Below are 19,722 nucleotides of genomic sequence, written 5' to 3'. Positions count from 1 at the left end.
GTGAAAGGCAAACGCGTGCGCCTCTCAACGCCGCGTTCCCACGGGCACTCGCTCGATGACGATACGGCCGCGGCGCCCCGCCGCTCACCTCTGACCCCGTCACCTCTGTCGGTCTTCCTCTAGATCCCAGAAGGGGCGTCGCTCGCCATGAGCCTGCAAGACAAGAAAGACAACACCCCGGGGAGAGGTGCGTCACCTTCAAACGCACGCTTAACGCTCACACTCACACGCCCACTTGATGGATAAATACATACGAAGCGGTTGCATGATGTTGACTGAAAACGTCAAAAAATATATTACAATATCGAGCAGCACTTAAAGCAATGGTTTGTGATTTCTACTCTTGTCATGGCAAACCCATTTTCACCTCTCTTAGTGGTCAGTAGTATTGTAGGGCCAGCTCAGACATTCCCCAGCCACTTCATCCAGTGCTTCCGGGTTATCCCAACTCATTCCCTGGCCAGCTGGGAGATAGACGTCTCCCCTGCGTGTTCAGGGTCATCCCGGGGGCCGCCTCCTGGTTGGGGCGTGTCCAGGAGGCATTCACCCAGATGCCCGAGCCGCCTCACCTGGCTCTATTCGGGCTGTACTTGGATGAAGCCCTCACGGATGATCGAGCTTCGCACTCTATCTTCAAAGGAGAGCCTCATTTCGGCAGCTTGGATTTGGGATCTTGTTGTTTCAGTCACGACCCGCAGCCGGGACCACAGGTGTGCTGGAATCCATCCCAGCTGAGGGGAAGAGGCACAATATACGCTGGTCTGGTTTCCCGGACAATTTCAGGCCACATATAGACAAGCATTCCCACTCACAATCACACTTATGGACACGTGAGCCTTCAATGAAGGCATCATGCATGATTTTTTTGGGGGGGAGGAAGGAAGCTGGGGAGAGCATCATCACAAGACTCCAACATACCCGCTCCCCCCCCCCCAAGTTGTGAGGTGACCGTGCTCACTGCTCGTCCACCGTGCCATCTGTCTGGCTCATACCTCCCACAATCAGCAGCAGTCCAGAGCTGTGTTGCGTTGGGGTTTTGTCCATCACAACATCTCCTCTCATACATAGCAGGCCAAAAAAAAAAAAAAAAAAGGCTTATGTGGACAAAAGCTGGCTGCAACTTGAGAGCATTTGAGGGGGTGGGGGGTCACGAGGTTGCCGAGGTCCCCAGTTGGTATGAAAACACGGTGATTGGCGTTGAGGGTCTGGAGCGAGGCCCGCTGGGCAGCATCACCACCTGGCACCTGCTCGGTAAATTTTTTATTTTTTTTGCTTTATGATGTAAGCCATAATTTGAGTTACAGGTGAGCTGCCGCTGGAGTGAAGAGAAAAAAAAAAACTGTAATGCCCTGGCAGGTGGGCAACGAGGGCAGCAGTTGCCGATTTATTGAACAGGACAAGCAGTCCGAGATGCAGTTAAAGACTGGGGCACTTCAAGCTTTTTTTTTCTTGAAGCTTTCTATTCGGGTCAGGCAATTGAGACCCGATTTTCATCTGCAACGCCGATGGGGCAAATCCCAACGAGCAGGACGCCGTCACGGAACTAATGAGAAAACAAGACGGACTACCCAGCTCCTAATGTCACCCGTTCGGCCACACCCCTTAAAGTCTCACGTCAACACAGGGATACTACAATGTGGGACGTTCAGCACGGTTACACTTCGGATGAGCATTTTTTTTGTTGTTTTTTTTAAAATTTGTCTTGACGTTCAATTCGACGGACGTATTCGGAACGGTTGACTGTATGCGAAGCAGCCACGGCGCTCTTTTCCAAAGCTGGCCGAGCATTAGCATCTCATTTGAGGCTCTCCACAGCCAATTGCAGATTTTGTGTGTCTGTCTCTCCCAATCTGCTGCCCCTTTCTCTCCTTTCACTCCTAATTTCTCCCCTTCACGCTGTCTGACAGCTTTCCTCCCCTTCCGGCCCACGGTCCACCTTAATCACTTTCTCCCCTTGCGTGTACTCCTTCTACCTTCGCCTCCTCTCAGTGTCTCCGTGGTTTTTTTTTGTTGGTTTTTTTTTTTCCCCCCCTTCCTCCGAGCTGTCACCTCCTGCCCGCTTCCCTCCACCTGTCTTCTCTCATTCGCTCTGTTGTTGATTGCACATTGTTTCTTCTTTTTTTTTTTTTTTTGTCTCTCTAGTCAAAGATCTGGACACGGAAAAGTACGTCCACTTGGTGAGTATGGATTCTATAAGTGCTCGCTTAGCGTTGCTTTTGCTCCGTGTGGAGATTGAGAGAACGGGGGTGAATGGAGGTGAAAAGGAAAGCCGCCGCCAGGAAAGAGCGACGCTAATGCAGCTTAAGCTCTTTTATAACGTCTGCCAAGATACGAGCCCTTTGACTTTAGAATAATGAGTTCTTGGGAGCGCAATTTGCCGGGTGAATAGTCCGTTTTTAAGGGGAGATTTGTACTGTAGTCTTTTTTATTTTTTTTTGACACGAGGCTGCGCATTTGCATTCAGGCCCGGTCTACGAGTCGGATCCGTGATCTTATACACAGCGAGCAGCAGACAATTCCGCCTCTCTTGTTTTTTTTTTTTATTACTTTCCGTCTACCCTGATGCGGTGAGCGGATCATGTGTCTAACGCATGGAACGGAGAAAATTCCTCAGCCATTCATTTAGCGTCCTCATGAGGGGCGACACAAGCGAAACGTGCGCTCGCTGTTGACTCGGAGCCTTGCGGTGCCCCAAGGTCCCGCCGCATGACGAACTGATGGAGACCAAGAAGTCGCACAGGCCAAGCCACCGCAAGAAGGTGCTGCCGGAAATCTACCTGACACGCCTTCTGTCTACCAAGGTGAGGTCGCAACCCCCCTCGAAACGTTTGATAAGCCACGCACGCACTCACAACTTACATCCGAGTGGATGTTTTTTTTGGGGGGGTTTTTTCTCTGCGATTTGCCTTTTCCTGAAACCCATTTCGCACATCACGAACCCGCTTGTCTTTCCTTCCAAAGGGAACACTCCAGAAATTCTTGGACGACCTCTTTCAGGCCATCCTCAGCATCCCCCCAGAACAGCCCCCGCTGGCCGTCAAATACTTTTTTGACTTTCTGGAGGAGCAGGCCGACAAACGGGGCATCACTGACCCGGACACCCTACACATCTGGAAAACCAACAGGTAAGCAAAGCAAACTGTGTGACGCAAGTCACTCGGTGGATCAAGCGCAAGATTTTAAAGGCCTCCCCCCTGTGCATGCGCAGTTTACCGCTGCGATTCTGGGTGAACATCCTGAAGAATCCCCAGTTTGTCTTTGACATCGACAAGACGGATCATATGGACGCGTGTCTGTCGGTCATCGCGCAGGCCTTCATCGACGCCTGCTCGATTTCCGACCTGCAGCTGGGCAAGGTCAGTACATACAGTAGCTGGCTAGCTAGCTAGCTGCCTGTCAACCGTAACAGCAAATTGTAATCAGAGATGTGTCCCTAAAGGTCTTTTTGACGCTGATTTCAAGAATATCTTTCCCTTTTTTTATTTTATTTATTTATTTATTTATTTTTTTAACCACATCAGCTTTTTCCATTTTTTTTTTTTCTTTCAACTTTGACCTTTTTTAATTTTATAAAAACTTGCACAATATGGATTTTACCATGTGGTAATTTATATAATATACATTAATATATATTTTAAATTTATATAATTTATAGCTATGACGTCTGTTGCTGAACCTAACCCTTAAGTCATAAATATTATGAAATAAATGACTATATTACATATTATTATTATTACTATTATGAAAACCTGATGTGCTAGGGTAAAAATGCGGGGGGAAAAAAAATCTAGAAAAGTTTACTTACTTCTCTAAAAAAAAAAATGTTAACCAGTCTAATCGGTGCCCAACCAAATATAACCTTCCCTGTCAAGAAAACAACCCGCCTACGCCGCCTACCTACAAAATACCTACTTTTAGCTACCTACCTTCTCACATACACCCATGCAAAGCAATCAATCAGTACGGGGCTCAATCTTTTACATACACTGTACATGCATACCTATAGGCGTATTTACGTCAATGTGGTTAGCATTTGAGCTAAGCCTAAAACTTGGTCGCACATTCGACATACAGTGTAGCGTGAGTAGCCTCTTGGTTCACAAAGGCCATGCATATGTAAGACAGGGCGGCCATCTCTGACCTCCAGAATCCGTCTGCGAAGCCCCCGAGCCGTCAGACTGTCAGCTCCATCTACCTCACCTTGTCTCATTCCGGGCGGGCCGACCGATCCAAGGTCACAAGCGCCGCAGATCTCACTTGTGGCTGTGTGTGTGTGTGTGCGCGTGTTGCCTCGTTTCTTCCAGCGTGTGCGTGTGTGTGCCTAAGCTCAAATGTCACTGTCTTCACTGTTCACAAATGTGTCTCTTTCCTCCGACACTGTGACCCCGTGAACACGCTCTGCTTCCTGTCTCTCCCTGACTGACTTCCTTCTCTGGAGGGAATCGAGCAGTCAGGAAATGATGCTTCTCCTTTACTTTCCTTGCACTTTTTTAAATTTTTTTTTGATTATTTATTACGCAATCAGGGAGGCGGAACTTCCAATTCCCAGCACAAAGGCTTTGCGCTGACGCGACACAAGACGAGGCTAAAAACGATTCACTTTCAGGCTCACTTCAACACTATGTCAGCACAGAACAATCTCGGAGTGAACCAGGTTGTGTTTGCCGTCATGTCTTTATTTCGTGGATTTGATCGATGGCGTCATCGAATTCTAACGTGACAGTCGAGCTGCCATTTTGAAAAAAAAAAAAAATGCAACATATCGACCGATTTCGATTCACTTGATGTTATCGGTGCGAAGCCGATTTTAAAGTGGAATAATTCATTTTGGTTCGATTCGGAGTGGTATGGCTCAGTTTGAGAGGTTATGATGCAGTGGGTTTCTTGTAGTCATTTTACAATATGGATGAACTTGTCAGTAGATTACTGTAATTGGGCCGTTTAATCCCCTCCGATAAAAGACGATTCGATATGTGTCTCCATCCATCTTCGCTCCGCTTGAGAAACACTGCACTATGGGTCAAAGCGCATGTCTGGTGACGCGTTTCCATCTGCAATCGACCCAGTCCGTCCGCACTAACCCCGGTGCGTATTCAGCCCAGCAAACAAACACACGCGAGTCCCTTTCCGCTAGTCGTCAGCGAAACGGGAGTCCGTCAGTGACGGACTGAGATGAGTCAATCTTAAATCAATTTAATACTGTATGTACACATAGGCAAAAATGTACAGCGGAGTTTTGATCACCTGCATCGGGCCACACCATGAAGGTTTTCTCCCGCACGTGATGTAACTCAACACACCTCCACATTTTTCTGTAAGTGGTGCACGGTGGGCTGAGCGCAGGGGGCAGAGCGGGGCACGCGGGGTCTGGATTAGCCACATCAAACGAAGGCACGTCCCCCGTTTCCACGGAAACCCCTTATCTGGCAAGAAGCACGCTCACACGGGGGGGGTGAGAGGTCACAGTGGGGTCGGCAAACAGATGGGCGCATAGCAGGAAGTGACCTTGCGCACAGGAAGCCAGTCGGTTCGCTATCACAAGGAGCTACTTTGCCGCGCGCGCGCTCCCAAACACGTCATGTGACACAAATAACTCATGACACACAAGTTGTATTGTAAGCACATTTGCTGTGCCGCCCGACCCCCACCCCCTGTCCTACTTTTTCCCCTACGTGGCCCCTTCCTCCATTCGCTCACAAGTGTAGTTGCCATTAAAAGCCAAACGTGCCCACAGCTGACTTTTATTTCTGCTTGAATGAGCGCCAATGCGAAACGGAGGCAGCGAGTGGAGAGTCCGGCCGGCATGAAGGAGAACGGAGTACGGCGGAACGTTCCGTGCCTCGCCTGCCCGCGTTGTCTCCGCTCAGTGGGGCAGAAAGTCGACGGACGTGACGGTCACGTCCGTTTGACTTGCTCGGAGGTTGCGCTGCAATGTCGTTTGCGTTGAAATGCGTCTTTTTTTTTTTTTTGCAGGATTCTCCAACCAACAAGCTGCTGTACGCCAAGGAAATCCCCGAGTACAAGAAGAGGGTGCAGTCCTACTACCAGCAGATCCAGGAAATGGCGCCGCTCAGCGAGCAGGAGATGAACGCTCACCTGGCCGAGGAGTCTCGAGTGAGTGACGCCCTCGCGCGTGGCCGCGAACCCCAACCTCTCTTCATCTGATGGCTAAACTGTTTTGCAGAAGTACAGAAATGAATTCAACACCAACCTGGCCTTGACCGAGATCTACAAATACGCCAAGAGATACAGAAACCAGGTAGGAGCTTCTTGACATGGGACGGCCAAAACCTAAAGTGATGTTTTTGACGCGGCGGCGTGGGAACAAATCGGAACAAATGTACAACTCACTGTGCCGTCGCTAACTAGGGGTTAGCGCGTCTTTCTCTTCAATGGGCCACGCCCACCTTGGGAGACAGTCGCGCCACAAATGTCGCTTATGTGCAGTCTACTCCAAAATGCACATTTTTGCAGAAAATCTCTCCTCACAAAGGTGCGATGATGGAAATGAAAGCAAGAGATACAATTATTTTGTGTGAGGTGCGGTGTTTGGGCGCCACTGCTTTGTATGTTGCCAGAATCGGAATCCTTTTTTATTGGCCGTGTATGTTAATACCAGGGTTAGAATAGTTTGGGAATGAAGCACACACAATAATATTGATTTTTATCTTTTTTTTTTTTTTTTTTTAATTCGTGAAAATGCGAATCAGTGGTCGCCAACCTGCGAGTATGCGGGGGGTTCACTTTACCAATAAAATAAGTTTACGAGCTCAGTCAGGGAACCAATGAAACTCTTAAAGCGGAAGTCAACGCAAACATTTTTTTTTTTTTCAAGAATATGTTCTATGCTAGCCCACTAGTTGAAACGGGGAATTCGGATAAATATTGCGTTTGTGGAGTAAGAGTTAATAGACCCGTTTTTAGCCATCTCTGGGGGCGGCCATTTTGTCACTTCTGTCGACTGAAAATGACATCACAAATGCTCACAAGGACCAATCACGGCTCAGATTCAGAAAACAGGTCAGCCGTGATTGGTCGTTGTGAGCAGTTGTGATGTCATTGCCAGTCGACAGAAGTGACAAAATGGCCGCCCCCAGAGATGGCTAAAAACAAGTGCATTAACTCTTATTCCACAAATGCAATATTTATCCGAATGAATAGTGAGCCTGCTTGGATCATATTCTTGAAAAAAATATCTTTGGGTTGACTTTCGCTTTAATTCAAGCTTTCAAGCCTTCCTGGCTTCTGAAATGTACTCAGTGCTGCCCCCACTTGAAGCCCCGACGTATTTCCTGTTTGCCGTCGTGGACGACAAGCGTGGGAGGCGCTCGGAGGCGCTCGTGACTCCGCCGCCGAGCTGCTCGTTATTCGACAGACGGGCTGAGGCCAGCGAACGGTCCCCGATTGGCCCATCTCTCGCCCCGTTTGGGCTTGGTGCACTCACGCCGCGCACTAACAACTCGGCAGATGTTGCTTTTGTCAACACGTCGGGAGGCTTTTGTGGCGCGGTGACGAGGCACGCGGGAGACACGCCTGAAGCGGCGCGCTGGTTCTCTACGGACGACTCTACGACCGGAAACAACTGCCAGCGGCAGGGAACCGGGAGGCCCTCGGCGTGGGTCAGGCCTGCGTTTGAGAGTGAAATAAACAAGAGCCGAAGAATACTTTTGCCAAGACTTGCTTTAAAATTTGAATTTGAATTTGTGCAGCCATGCAGGGGGTGATATCGTTTGAGCTCTTATAAACCTAATGAAATGCTAAATGTCTCAACAAGCAGCAGGTCGCGAACAATTCTTAAAGGAGGTGCTTGCGTAATGCTAACGCGCAGTAGGAAATTCCGTAGACAGGCTAATGAAAGTAGCATTGATGCAGCAGTGTAAGAACAACGGATACTTGAACACAAACGGTGCAGTAATTCTGGTTGACAGACAATATAACAATACTCACAGGTATATTTTGTTTATGCTCTGCAAGAAACAACTCCTATTTCTGTAGCCTACTGAGGCTTAAGTCAAGGCAGCAGTTGTATTAGCACTTGTGACTTTGCGCTGCCTCAAAGTTAGCTTTTTGTTGTGTCCAGGTGTCGAACGCGCTGGAGTGCAACCCGACAGCGCGTCGCACCCAACTGCAGCACAAGTTTGAGCAGGTCGTCGCCCTGGTGGAGGACAACATCTACGAGTGCTGTAGCGAGGCCTGAGTCTCCGCCCCCGCCACCCGATTTGCCTTTGCCACCGTAATTGCCGTTTTGCCAGGAGTGAAACATAGCGAGGAGGCCCACATCCGAAAGGCTTCCCGAAGCGTCCGGCTCGGTTTTAAAGGGATGCCGAGAAGAGACTTTTCGTACGGTTAGCGGGACCCGAGGCCCGGCCGGTCTTAATGCACTGAACCTTTCCCCGGGGGAACGAGCCAATGATGCACTGCACTGTATTATAGTGTCCATAGCAATATTTATAGATGTGTCGTAATGCTTTGGAGTGTCCGTCCGTCCGTCCAGAGAGACGACGGTGAATAAAGTCGTCCGTAAAGCCTGTAACGTTCTCAGGTGTGACTCGCCACCGTCGGTGCTTTGAACTTTTCGTCCCAAATGTGCTTTGCGGGTGGAGTGGAGACGAGTGACGCGGCTCACTGGGAAGAGCTGGCGCGACCCTATTCAAGCCGTCCAATGCGTGTCGTTCGGACCAAACGAGAGGGAAATGTACATTTCTGGTAAACGTGATCTCTGTATTATCTCAAGACAAATGTCTCAAATGACTGTATCTGTGAAGCCAAAGTGGGTGAAATAAACAACAGTATTTAGGGTGCGATTGTGTCCGTGCTGTCGCGAACCTATCATTCGGCCAAATGTCACAGTGGCCTTGTTTCTAAACGGTGGAATTGCGCAATGTTTGATCACTGAGAGAGACAAACGAAGATTAGCGGAAGTAAAACAGAATATTTGCGTGTGAATAGCGAGGGTGGAGGATTTGAAGTATTTAAGGTGACGGGGAGTGTGGTAAGGAGGTGAAGAAACGGATCCGAGCCGGTTCGAGCAAGAGGAAGACCTAAGAGGAGCTTGAGAGATGTAGTGAGGGAAGACATCAGGGGCAGTTGAAGATACACTTCGAAGGAAAGGGATGACGCGCTGCGGTGAGCCCGACAAGTCCGAAGGAAAAGAAGTGCAATGTTCGAAAACCACCATCAACCGGCCAACGACGAGCATCTGGAGCTCTTTAGAAGGCCTCGTAAAAGCGTGAAAGAGAGAAAGGCCGGACAGACGTTGAGCTTGGTTTTTACTGCAAGACAGACAAGAAAAGATGCCACAAAGCCTTTCCGTAATCCACCAAATGATCACGTGCGTGTCTCTTCCATGCACATGCTCAAGTCCGCTCAAATGCGCACACGCATGTCGGCTCCCGTGTGTCCTGGTCCGTCTGTTTACACTCGCCCTAGGGAAGGGCGATACCAGTGATTTTGGATTTGATCCGATACCAAGTAATACTGGATCGAATGTCGCAATACCGATCTGATATCAATAACTGAAGTGATATTTTTTTTTCCCAAACCAAACCGTGTGAGCCAAACTATTTTGTTACCACTCCCATGTCATCTTGCCAACGGTGGCGTTGCAGTGCCCACGAGGCGCGGGTCTTCACACTGATCATTCTTCATCCAATCAAATGCGTTTACAAAGTTCTGGTGGGCGGGACCAGAGTCAACAGTTTGCCCTTGGCAACACATGGCGAAAATTCTGATTAGATGACAATACAACCATCGAAATTGGAGATTAATAAACATATATATGAATTAATTATCGAAATATCAAATATCGAAAAATTTAGCTTGAGGATCGATACTTTAAATTGAGCACACTGGATGGGAATATCAATATTTTGGTATTGATCCGCCCAGCCCTAACTCGGGTTCCCGAGACAAGCTCGTCATCTCAGCATTAAGACCAGAGTATCTCCAGAAAAAGACGTCCACAAAAGCTTATCTGAAACACAGACAACATTAAACTGCCATAGAATTGAACCATTTGCATAACTCCCGACCGCTGGACAATCAGTGATGCCGTTATCGCGTTTCTCTAATTTGACCTTTACTTTCATTTTTTTATTTTTGCTTGTAACAAGTAATGTAACACAACCGTTAGCAACCACAACCACCTTCAATAAGTGGAGCGGTTATTTGGTTTTCAAACTGTGGGGCCCGGCTTTATGACGGTGGGGAGGGGTGTGGGGGGCTTACCAGCCTACCATGAATTTTGTATCTTGTAATTATTAAGTTATGCTACGTGCAGACCAAAGGCGTGCTCAGTGTTCCCGGCGCCGCTTTTCCACATACAGTCAACGCACTTCGCTCGGTTGTGTGAGCGGTGGCGCTTTTTAAGTGTTCGAGGCAGAAATTTTGCTCCTTTGCAAATTCCACCCACATAGGACGAAGTGTGCATTTGGCCACGTCACGTCGACAGCCAATTGGGATCGAGAACATACTACATCACAAGCACAAGCATCCATTTATTTTTTTTTTCAACGCAAAATGCGTGTGGTGAAATAAAAACTGTGGCACAACAATATCATTGCGGTCTTTGGGAATGGGACGAAAGGCATACAACGCAGCCAGCTTTCTTTAGAGGCTGGAACTGAGACAAAAAAAAAAGGAGCAGCCGGCTTGGGGAACTGGGAAGGGCTGAAAAGAATTTCATCACTAAAAGGGGGGCGTTGCAAAAAAAAGTTTGGGAACCACTGTCTTAGAAGACATTTGGCTTCTCATCCAAGCAGGCTTTTTCATTTCATGGTTTGGTTATGACTGCACCTTAGGTTAGCCTTGTTACGTGCATTGTTGTTGATGAGAAGTAAAATATCCTCTAAAAGAACTGAAAAAGTCCAGTTGCGTTCGATTCAGTGCCCGGTGAAACACTGACCTTGCTATTGTGAACTGGATTCTCTCTGTTCACAGCCCTGTTGTTAGTGAGAGTCGTGAATGTCAGCTAGCAACAATGGAAAAATTTTGAATTTAGTAGTTCTTTTTTTTTTTTTTTTTTTATTATACGGGTCATGAATACTTATGTTGACACGTTGCCCAAAAAACAAACAAACAAAAAAAGCTTTCCCATGACAATTAGGGATGTACACTAATAGTAAAATAGTCTAAGTCATTCTTAACTTAGTGTCACAACATGAATTCAAAAAAAAAAAAGATCCTTTATGTTTGTATGGATTGTTAGTCATGCAGGCCATGGCAAAGCCTGAATCAGGGTAAATGAGCTCTTCTTATTTGTGGAATTTGTTGTTGGGTTGTCTTGTTTTCCCAAAACATTCAAATGGGCAACAATGCTAGCGACATGGCAGCTACATTAATTTGGTTCTGTCCAAAAGACCCTTGAGATCTTGTGAAAATATTTCTATGGACTTGTGCAGTTTGAGAACCCCTGGCTTAAGTGTTTCATTTTCTTCTCGGTGACCTCGGCCTTCATTTTGAAATGTTGCAAAGCATAAACAAGATGGATGTTCGTTTTGCGGCATTTGCTACATAGTCACATTTTTCCTTTCATCGCGGAGCAAATTGGATGTGATTAGCTGCTCGCTAGCTCCAGACCCATCATTTGCGCGCCGGCCAGTGAATAGCAAGCAGCAGCACTTGAGAAGGCTCCAAGGCGCCCCGCGTCGCCTCCCGAGTGCCAAACAACCACAACAGCACAAGGAGATGCGGGTCACGAAGGTCATCCAAAAAAGCCGGGGAAAAAAAATAAATGGTGCTTTCTGCCTGCCGGCGGTGTCTGTGGCTTCTGGGATGGGACAGATGGGACACTGGGGGGTGGGGGAGGGAGTTAAGGGGGGCTGAGAGAGAGTCCGGATATGCAGCTCAAGCGGGGGCCACCTGACTGGAGGCAACGGACGAAGTCTGAGTTCTGGAGAGGGCGGCGGAGGCCGCGTCGTCGTCATCTCCAAACGGGTTCTTGCCGCAGCACACGGTGGTGATCATGCAGTTGCGGAACTGAAGGAACAACACAGTCATGTGACCCACCCGTCCAGGTTGACATGAGGGCCGCCGAGTGGGCCCCAAACGTAGAGCTACAAACGTTCGTTAAACGTACACAACGCAAAACGTGTGCTACTGACAACAAACACGCCACGTCGTGTTAACGGCATTTTGGGACGGGAGGAATAATATCGCATCGTACATATTTTGTGAGAAAAAAATATGTTTGAAAAACAAATAGAATCCTATTTTCAAGAGATATCTTGGTATTCCCGCAAAAAAAAAAAAGAACATTTGAAGAAAGGCCATTCTTTAAAGGACATATTTCAAATGAGAATTTGGGGAGGAAAAAAGAGTAGCGAGGCGAGCGCACCTGCTTGTTGAGCAGAATGTAGATGACGGGATTGTAGAGGGCGGCGCTCTTGGCGAAGAAGGCGGGCGCCGTCATGAAGACGGGCCCAAATTGGGTGCCCTGGTTGGCGAAGATGTACCAGGCCACGCTGGCGTACGGCACCCAGCACACCAGGAAGGAGATCACCATGACCACCACCATGCGGGTCACCTCCTTCTCGGCCCGCTGCGTGCTTTCTGACTCCTGCTGCTGTTGCGCTGCCTACGTGTGCGTGGCGACAAACATGAGTGTCAACCGCACCGCTGACAAGCCCACAAATGCTTTATATATACGATATATATATATATATATATATATATATACATATACGTGTATATATATATATATATATATATATATATACGTGTATATATATATATACGTGTATATACGTATATATATAGATATATATGTATATATACATTTATACATATATATGTATATATACGTATATATATACATGTATATACATGTATATATGTATATATATACACACACATATATGTGTTTATATATATGTATATATATATATATACGTATATATATATATGTATATATATACGTATATATGTATATATATGTGTGTATATATATACATATATACATATATATATATATATATATACATACACACACATATATATATATATATATATATATATATATATATTATATATATATATATATATGTATGTATGTACACATTCACACACACACACATTACACAGCGCGAGTACTTTTGGTGTAAAGTCATGTCCCGCTAGAAATACAAATGTGCACTAAGCACTTTTGTCACAAGTGCTGCTTACATTTGTAACAAGTACTTGAAGATGAACGCATAAATTATGAAGGCTTAGTGTCTTATTATTCATGAGGGTGACACAGTGAGGCAGCAGACTTCCTTTCAGCTGGACGCCTTGGCTCCAAGCTGGTGCGCTGGCAAAATCCTACGTGCCCTCCTTCGGTGTCCTTCAGACACCCAATTCTTGGAGGCCGTCCACTGTCATTGCTTCGATTCAGCCTTAAACAAGCCGCGCCGTAAAACTTTGAGATTCCGACTGGCCACTTAGCATGAAAAATGTCTCGAAAATCTTTTTTGTTTGTTTTGTTAAATACGAGTCAAGGCCAAATGTTTTAGTTGTGACGTGATGGTTAAAGCCGGCAATAGCGAGCTTTCATTTTTTGTCGATTGTGGCGGCACCACAAGCGGCCGCGTTTTGCTTAACGTCGACCACATTTCCCTTGAGCGACAGCCCAAATTGTGTCGTGAAATCCTTTTTTACATTTCTGCAGAGGAGGGCATTCCGTCAGACTGACCGGTCCGTCAGTCCATCAATGATGGACGCCCGTTTTACTAACGGTTAACACCTTTTAAAAATGACCAACTGACAAATCACGGGAGTGGGTTTTTATCCGTCAGTGTAATCGTCACTAACCGCATCCGTCAATGACTTTACCGTTAGTCCGTCACTGGCGGACACCCGTTTTTTGACGTTTTTTTGGCGGGGACCGACTGACGGACCAACGGACTTCTGTCAAACTAACTGACGGATTTAACTGATGGACGGACTTACATTTACAATTAAGTTCGTCACGAAAAATGACGGATTGACGGATGACGAACGACGGACCAGCAAACTTCTGTAAAATGCCCACCTCTGCATTTCTGTTTCCCGTGGCTGTGTGAAGGGATGAATGGTAATGAAGGTAATTTTGTCCAACAATACCACTATGTTGAAAACGAACGTTTCACTTTGGTTTTGTTCTATATTCCCCCAATGTGCCCCTCTCCCCTCACCTTACACGTCAGCGCGTCAGTTGCCTTGAACCATATAAATAAATCGTTACGTTGGATCATTTCACAGTTGACACACGTACAGCTCCCGGGCGGAAGGTGCCGCATTGCTTGAAAAAAAAAAAACCCTGCACAATTTGCACAAATATACAGTTCAGTCTCTCAGGGAAAGTACTACTATTCATTTGTTTCCTCACATAGTATCGTTTCGTCTACTCATAGCGCTATGCTACTGTTCTGGACGACAAAGAGGAACACGCGTGGATTGTTGTCTGGTCTGGCAGGCATCGCAGGCACTGGAGGCAACGTAAACAAAAGCGGGGCTGCCGAGATGGGCCACGCGGCTTGGCTAAGGTCAACGCTAACCACTCAAACTTTACCGCTGAGCCTCTCTACCTCAGACGGCAGATCTGTTACGGATGATCTGGAACGACAACTAGCGGGAAATGGCTAAATTCTGAACTGTTGCATTTCTTAAATCACGGACACCTGGCAAAGACTCAGACAAGCCCACGCTCCAGCGCAACTATGACTTGAGGCTATATGGCACAAAGTGACGTTTCATCGCCAGATTATGATATCCGGAAATGCGCAGGCTGCAACTAACAACAACGTTATTGCACGCTCGCACTGTGTATTTGCGGTTTGCAAGTCATCACATTATTTCTTCAGTACGTTTGTAGTGCGGCTGGTCGCGTCAGTGTGGAATAGCGAACTATCAAGTTTCACGGCTATTCATTGCTAGCACGCAAATTTGCGATAGCTAACGTTAGCATTTTGATTTGAGCACGGAAAGCTACTTACTAGTCCAGCAGGAACAGAAAAATCCCTCCTCGTCTTTGAGCCGATGTTGATCCTTGAACGTCCTTTTATCCGGGTAGCCTCCCCCTTTTTCTTTTCTTTTTTTGGTCTCTTCAGACAAAACTTTATTTCCCCTTGGCTACTTTGCAGCTTCTGCTTTAACGCCAGTAATTGCGCGTCGGTGTTACAATCGACTAGTCTTTGTAACAAAATGGGGAAAGGGGGAAGTGACGTAATGCCGCAAAGCAGTCGGCACATTTGTAGTTTTTTTGTGTGGCAGGGTTGGAGCCACCATCCTGTAAGTTGCTTAGTGCCAGTAAAAGCGATACAGACCCCCTCAGGCCATGACAAACGTACCATTCAACCAGTTGTGAGTCGATGTTTCAGAAGAAGACTTATGAAAATATTTTACGAAGGTCGAAAACTTTCTCAAGTGTTGCTTTAGAGGGGCAAACAACAGCAAAAACAGAAACAGAGTTATTATTATTATTATTTTTTTTAAGAAATGCACAGCTCAAGATATGGAGACGTACGAGTCATTGTATTTCTAAATTGTTTTGTATTACTTCTTTGCCGTTTTCCCCCCTAGTGCATTGCAGAAAATAAGAAATATTATGTGACTTATTATGTGTGCACAGAACAACATTCAATTGAGTTCAACATTAAAAAGTGTTTGAAAAGTTCACTCAAGAAGGCGAATCATCACTTTTAACACTGGAGGTGCGGTGTGTAAATTCCCCTTGAAAGTGATTATTTGCTTTTCGTAATGTGCTCTTGATTGGTCGAGCGGATAGTGAGGGGACATAACGGAAAACACTCCACTGATTGACAGTGTCACATGATTAAAGTTGCATCTGGAAGGGGGTGGTAAGTGTGTGGGGGTGCAGTACCGCTCTGACGGTGCACAGCAGGCGGCTGTAGCAGAAGAAGATGATGACAAGAGGGATGATGAAATGCAGAACGAACATGTAGACGACAAAAGAGGCGTTGTTGATCTCCGGTTTGGGTGTGTAGTAGTCGATGCCGCACGAACACTGCATGCCCTCGGGGATGTACCTGCACAAGCATGCGTGCATATATATATATATATATATTAGGGGTGTCAAAATAGTGCATTCATTGCGATCAATTAATTACAGTCACAGTTAAAGCGTTAATTTTTTTAATCGCATGAATCTCATTTTTAATCTCTAACTTTACTGTTTCTGGATTATGAGGAAATCCATTTTGATGCATGGGGCTTGTGCTTGAGTTGTTGGGGAGTGTAAAAAAACAATGGTCAATGTCACACCCTGAAGTGGACATCGATTGGCCGGCATTATGTTTGGCATAACCCGATAGACTCCTATTGTAGGTGAGAGGGCAAGTTCAGGAGCAGAGAGAATACAGTGGTACCTCTACTTACGAACGTCCCTTCGCACGAAATATTCAAGTTACGAAACGCCTCAACGGGAAAATATTGCCTCTTGTTACGGAAGAAATTTCAGGATACGAAAGGTAAAAATACAGTATGGGCTGCTACTCGCATCTCCAGAGTTTCCTGAACGCAACATACTCATAGCTGCTCTGCCATTGGTTAGCCTAGCATCTTACTGGCATCTCATTGTCTATGAGGGACCTCTACCGAATGTGTCTATGTGTGTAGATAGACAGGTAGATAGATAGATATTTGATAGATATGTCTATGCAGCGTCCTCGTCATTCGCCCCTCGGGCCATGAAGTGTTCCGATAGTTTTACGTGAATTAGAAACGAGGAAATGAAAAAAAGGAGAAAATCGTTTTTTCTGTCCATACAAACAAACCAAGAGATAATAGAAAAGTATGAAAAAGGGATGCGTTTGGTTGATCTCGCCAAAGAATATGAACGTAATGTATCGACAGTCGCCATGTTATTAAATGAGTTCTTTACGAGACGCCAGGCAAAAAACACTTCTGAAAGAGAACATGAACCAAAGAGGGCAAAAAGCGATGAGGACAGCGATTAAAAGGTAAACGACCATCATTTTTATTCTTTACTCTATTCTTTGTTTTAATCTTTGCAATAATCTAATTGTAACATGCATTTGTTCCATGTTTAGATGCATTTTTATGCTTTATAAAACGGAATACTGGGGGGCTTGGAACGGATTAGGGCATTTACATGGAAAACGCGTCTCTACTTACAAAATTTTCTACTTAAGAAATTTCTTCCAGAACCAATTAATTTCGTAAGTAGAGGTACCACTGTATGTGAAAATGGAGGCGCATGAGAGAGTTGTTGGTCCGATGACTGGTAAATTTAAAAAAACGCCCCGATAGTACTACTGATAAAGGCAGAGTGATATGCCTGCCTTGTTTGTAAGAAGGACTTTGCTTACCAAAGAAGCAGTTCAAGCCTACCACATAAATGCAAAGTAAGCAGCTGCGACTAAAGCCACAGCTAATGATAGAACTTCAACTCATTTTGCACTGATCATCGTGAAAACAGAAACCAGGGACTTAGTTGATGAATGCGCCAAACATTCAGCAATTTTTAAGTGAGGTTACAAATAGATCAATTACATCAATTAATTACAGATCATAATTAATTAATCCCTCAATTACTTATATATATATATATATATATATATATATAAATATAATTTGTTTTTATTTTATTTTTTTAATTCACATGTGGAAATGCAGGGAATTCAATTAAATGGATTGCATATTGTACCTAAATAACAGTTTTAAAACAGTTCTAAAAGATTAAATGCAAATGTACTGCATGAATGAGTTGATGAGTTAATACAATGTAGTTTACCGGGTTAAAAAAAACTTGAAGACGTTCTAGCTGTAGCGACTCCATGCAGCCTTATCGCTTCTTAAGAGAAAGAGGGTGGGTTCGGTACCTGTCTGACACGCTGCTTGTTGTTGTAGCTTGACAGTTGAAACACGCGGAGTCTTGAATGCGCTTTGATCTCTTTTAATAAAGCGTAGCGTAGCGTAGCATAGCGGTCAACAAAAAATACGGCGACCCAGCCTGACTTTCTCTCTCCCGCGCAACTGCTAAGCACGCCAACTTAAATTACCCGGCATTCACCACTTACGACATGTGACACAAGCACCCGCTCGTTACCATAGTAACCAATCACCACGTGACATAACACTGAATTATGGCGCTTACGCTACCATTATGTACAGTAGGAACAAGTAATTCAGTGATTCTTTCACATACCACTAGAGGGAGCCCGCGTGCTATTACGCTTGAAGAATCACCAATGAAGACTTTTGAATGAAGCTAACATGCTTTTGGAACGTGAAGAAAAGCCCTGTCAGCATGGGCGCCCCGAAATTCAGAACCACAAAGCAGGCGTGCAAACCACTCATTTCTCAATTACCGCGCCGCTGCTAAAACATCAGAGCGTGAAAATACATGGTCATACCGCGACCATCCAAGCAGTGGGGGCGCGGCGCAGGTCAAAGCCATGATCCACGTGACCGCCAGCCCGCAGATGGCGTGCTTCTCCCCGAAGCGGAAGTTGCTCATCGGTTTGCACACCACCACGTAGCGCTCGATGGCCAAAACCACCAGCGACCACAGGGCCACCTCCCCTACGAACACACGCCAGCAAAACGCGCACACACACATATCAACACGTGGACCAGGCGAGGTGACCACACGAGGTGACCACACGAGGTGACGGCCCGAGGCGAGGAGCCGCTGCGTCCCGCCCTCGCCGCACGTGGCCCTGACCTCCTAAAGTGGCGAAGAATCCTTCGATGTTGCAGCCGGCGACGCCCAGGATGAAGTAGCCGTGCAGGGCCGTGTAGAGCGTGACGGTGAAGCCCCCCAGCACCATGAAGAGATCAGCCACGGCCAGGTTGAGCAGGACGTAGTTGAGGGGCGTCCTCAGCTTCTTGTGCTCGAGCGTCACGTAGAGTGTGAGGAAGTTGATGGGGAAGGTGGTGACGATGAGGAAGAGCATGTACGCCGCCACCAGCGAGTACTTCCAAGGCTCGGCCAGGTAGTACTGCGGGTACTCGAAGGGGCTGCGCACCGCCCCCGTCTTGTTGGACATGGGCACGTAAAAGTTGGGTCCTTCAGTGCCGTTCATGGCGAGGGTCCGCGATACGCTTTTTGCCTTCGGGACGCGGGGTGAGCGAGCGAGACGGGATCCGGGGCGGTCAAGCCGAGCTCTGCGGCCCCTCCGAGGCGCCGCGCCGCCTTTTATCGCGATGCGCGGATTAGGGACGTGTGCAAAAAATGGAATTAGTGCAATCTCAGCCTCTCCTACCTTCATGAGCGAGAGAGGACGTTTAAAGGCAAAATGAAACGTGCTCAGGTTGTGTAGCAACACTTTGGGAATTTCACTTTCTATTTGTTGACTTGCTTGCAGGCTGGTTTTCCTCAACATCCCCCCCCCCCCCCCCAAACTCTGCTATAGCCAGTAGGCAGCGAATCTCGTGTGCGCGCGTGAGATCGATGACGGTGACTATTTGCGATGCATTCAAGAGCAGCTGGGGAAAACATGTTTAAATAGCTCCAAAAAGGAATTTGACTGTTTGAATGGTCGTAAAAAATGTATGTTGAGGGGGGCACAGAGGGGACAAAGTCAGAAAGTTAGGGGGATGCTTCACTTAAGTCCCCTCGTTTAACAGACCCCCAGTTTGAGCAGAGCCGCCCACGCATGAGACTTTGCAGATCCGGCAGGTTGTCGACTGCAAGAAAGCAGGAGCCAGCAAAGCGAAGCGGCATTGGGTTTCTTCAAACTTCCTGAGAGCAACTCAAACTGGTGCTACATTTCAATCAGC

At 46.6% G+C, this 19,722-nt stretch overlaps 2 protein-coding genes across 2 annotated transcripts in view; one reads left to right on the top strand and one right to left on the bottom strand.

Annotated features, from left to right (window-relative positions):
* The window catches only part of plxnd1 (plexin D1), an 87,868-nt gene extending 79,067 nt beyond the window's left edge, over window positions 1-8,801 (top strand). The window contains exons 29-36 of the mRNA XM_086033380.1: window positions 124-187; window positions 2,143-2,177; window positions 2,697-2,801; window positions 2,962-3,125; window positions 3,209-3,356; window positions 5,974-6,114; window positions 6,185-6,259; window positions 8,081-8,801. Coding sequence (XP_085889506.1) covers window positions 124-187; window positions 2,143-2,177; window positions 2,697-2,801; window positions 2,962-3,125; window positions 3,209-3,356; window positions 5,974-6,114; window positions 6,185-6,259; window positions 8,081-8,197 — 849 coding nt within the window. The 3' untranslated portion in view covers window positions 8,198-8,801. The remainder of the gene's footprint in view (window positions 1-123; window positions 188-2,142; window positions 2,178-2,696; window positions 2,802-2,961; window positions 3,126-3,208; window positions 3,357-5,973; window positions 6,115-6,184; window positions 6,260-8,080) is intronic.
* Window positions 8,802-10,483: 1,682 nt separating this feature from the next.
* exorh (extra-ocular rhodopsin) lies at window positions 10,484-19,207 on the bottom strand. Its single transcript, XM_086033393.1, has 5 exons — window positions 18,665-19,207; window positions 18,354-18,522; window positions 15,839-16,004; window positions 12,335-12,574; window positions 10,484-11,976 (listed from the first exon to the last, which is right to left on the bottom strand). The coding sequence occupies exons 1-5, from the start codon at window positions 19,023-19,025 to the stop codon at window positions 11,845-11,847; spliced, it is 1,068 nt and encodes a 355-aa protein (XP_085889519.1). The 5' UTR covers window positions 19,026-19,207; the 3' UTR covers window positions 10,484-11,844.
* Window positions 19,208-19,722: the final 515 nt, after the last annotated feature.

This window comes from Filicampus tigris, chromosome 1 (assembly GCF_054856515.1).
Source record: "Filicampus tigris isolate MCC_2025a chromosome 1, RoL_Ftig_1.0, whole genome shotgun sequence".
Lineage (NCBI taxonomy): Eukaryota > Metazoa > Chordata > Actinopteri > Syngnathiformes > Syngnathidae > Filicampus > Filicampus tigris.
The sequence above is the reverse complement of the archived record's forward strand: the minus strand, read 5'-3'. Positions and strand labels throughout refer to the sequence as shown.

Bases quoted from the DNA above. Each gene is read 5' to 3' on its own strand.
- exorh (XM_086033393.1), bottom strand. From the start codon at position 19,025: ATGAACGGCACTGAAGGACCCAACTTTTACGTGCCCATGTCCAACAAG. The intron at 18,523-18,664 runs GTCAGGGCCACG...GTGTGTTCGTAG, and splicing joins ATTCTTCGCCACTTTAGGAG to GGGAGGTGGCCCTGTGGTCG. The intron at 12,575-15,838 runs GTACTGCACCCC...ACGCACACGTAG, and splicing joins TGCTGTGCACCGTCAGAGCG to GCAGCGCAACAGCAGCAGGA.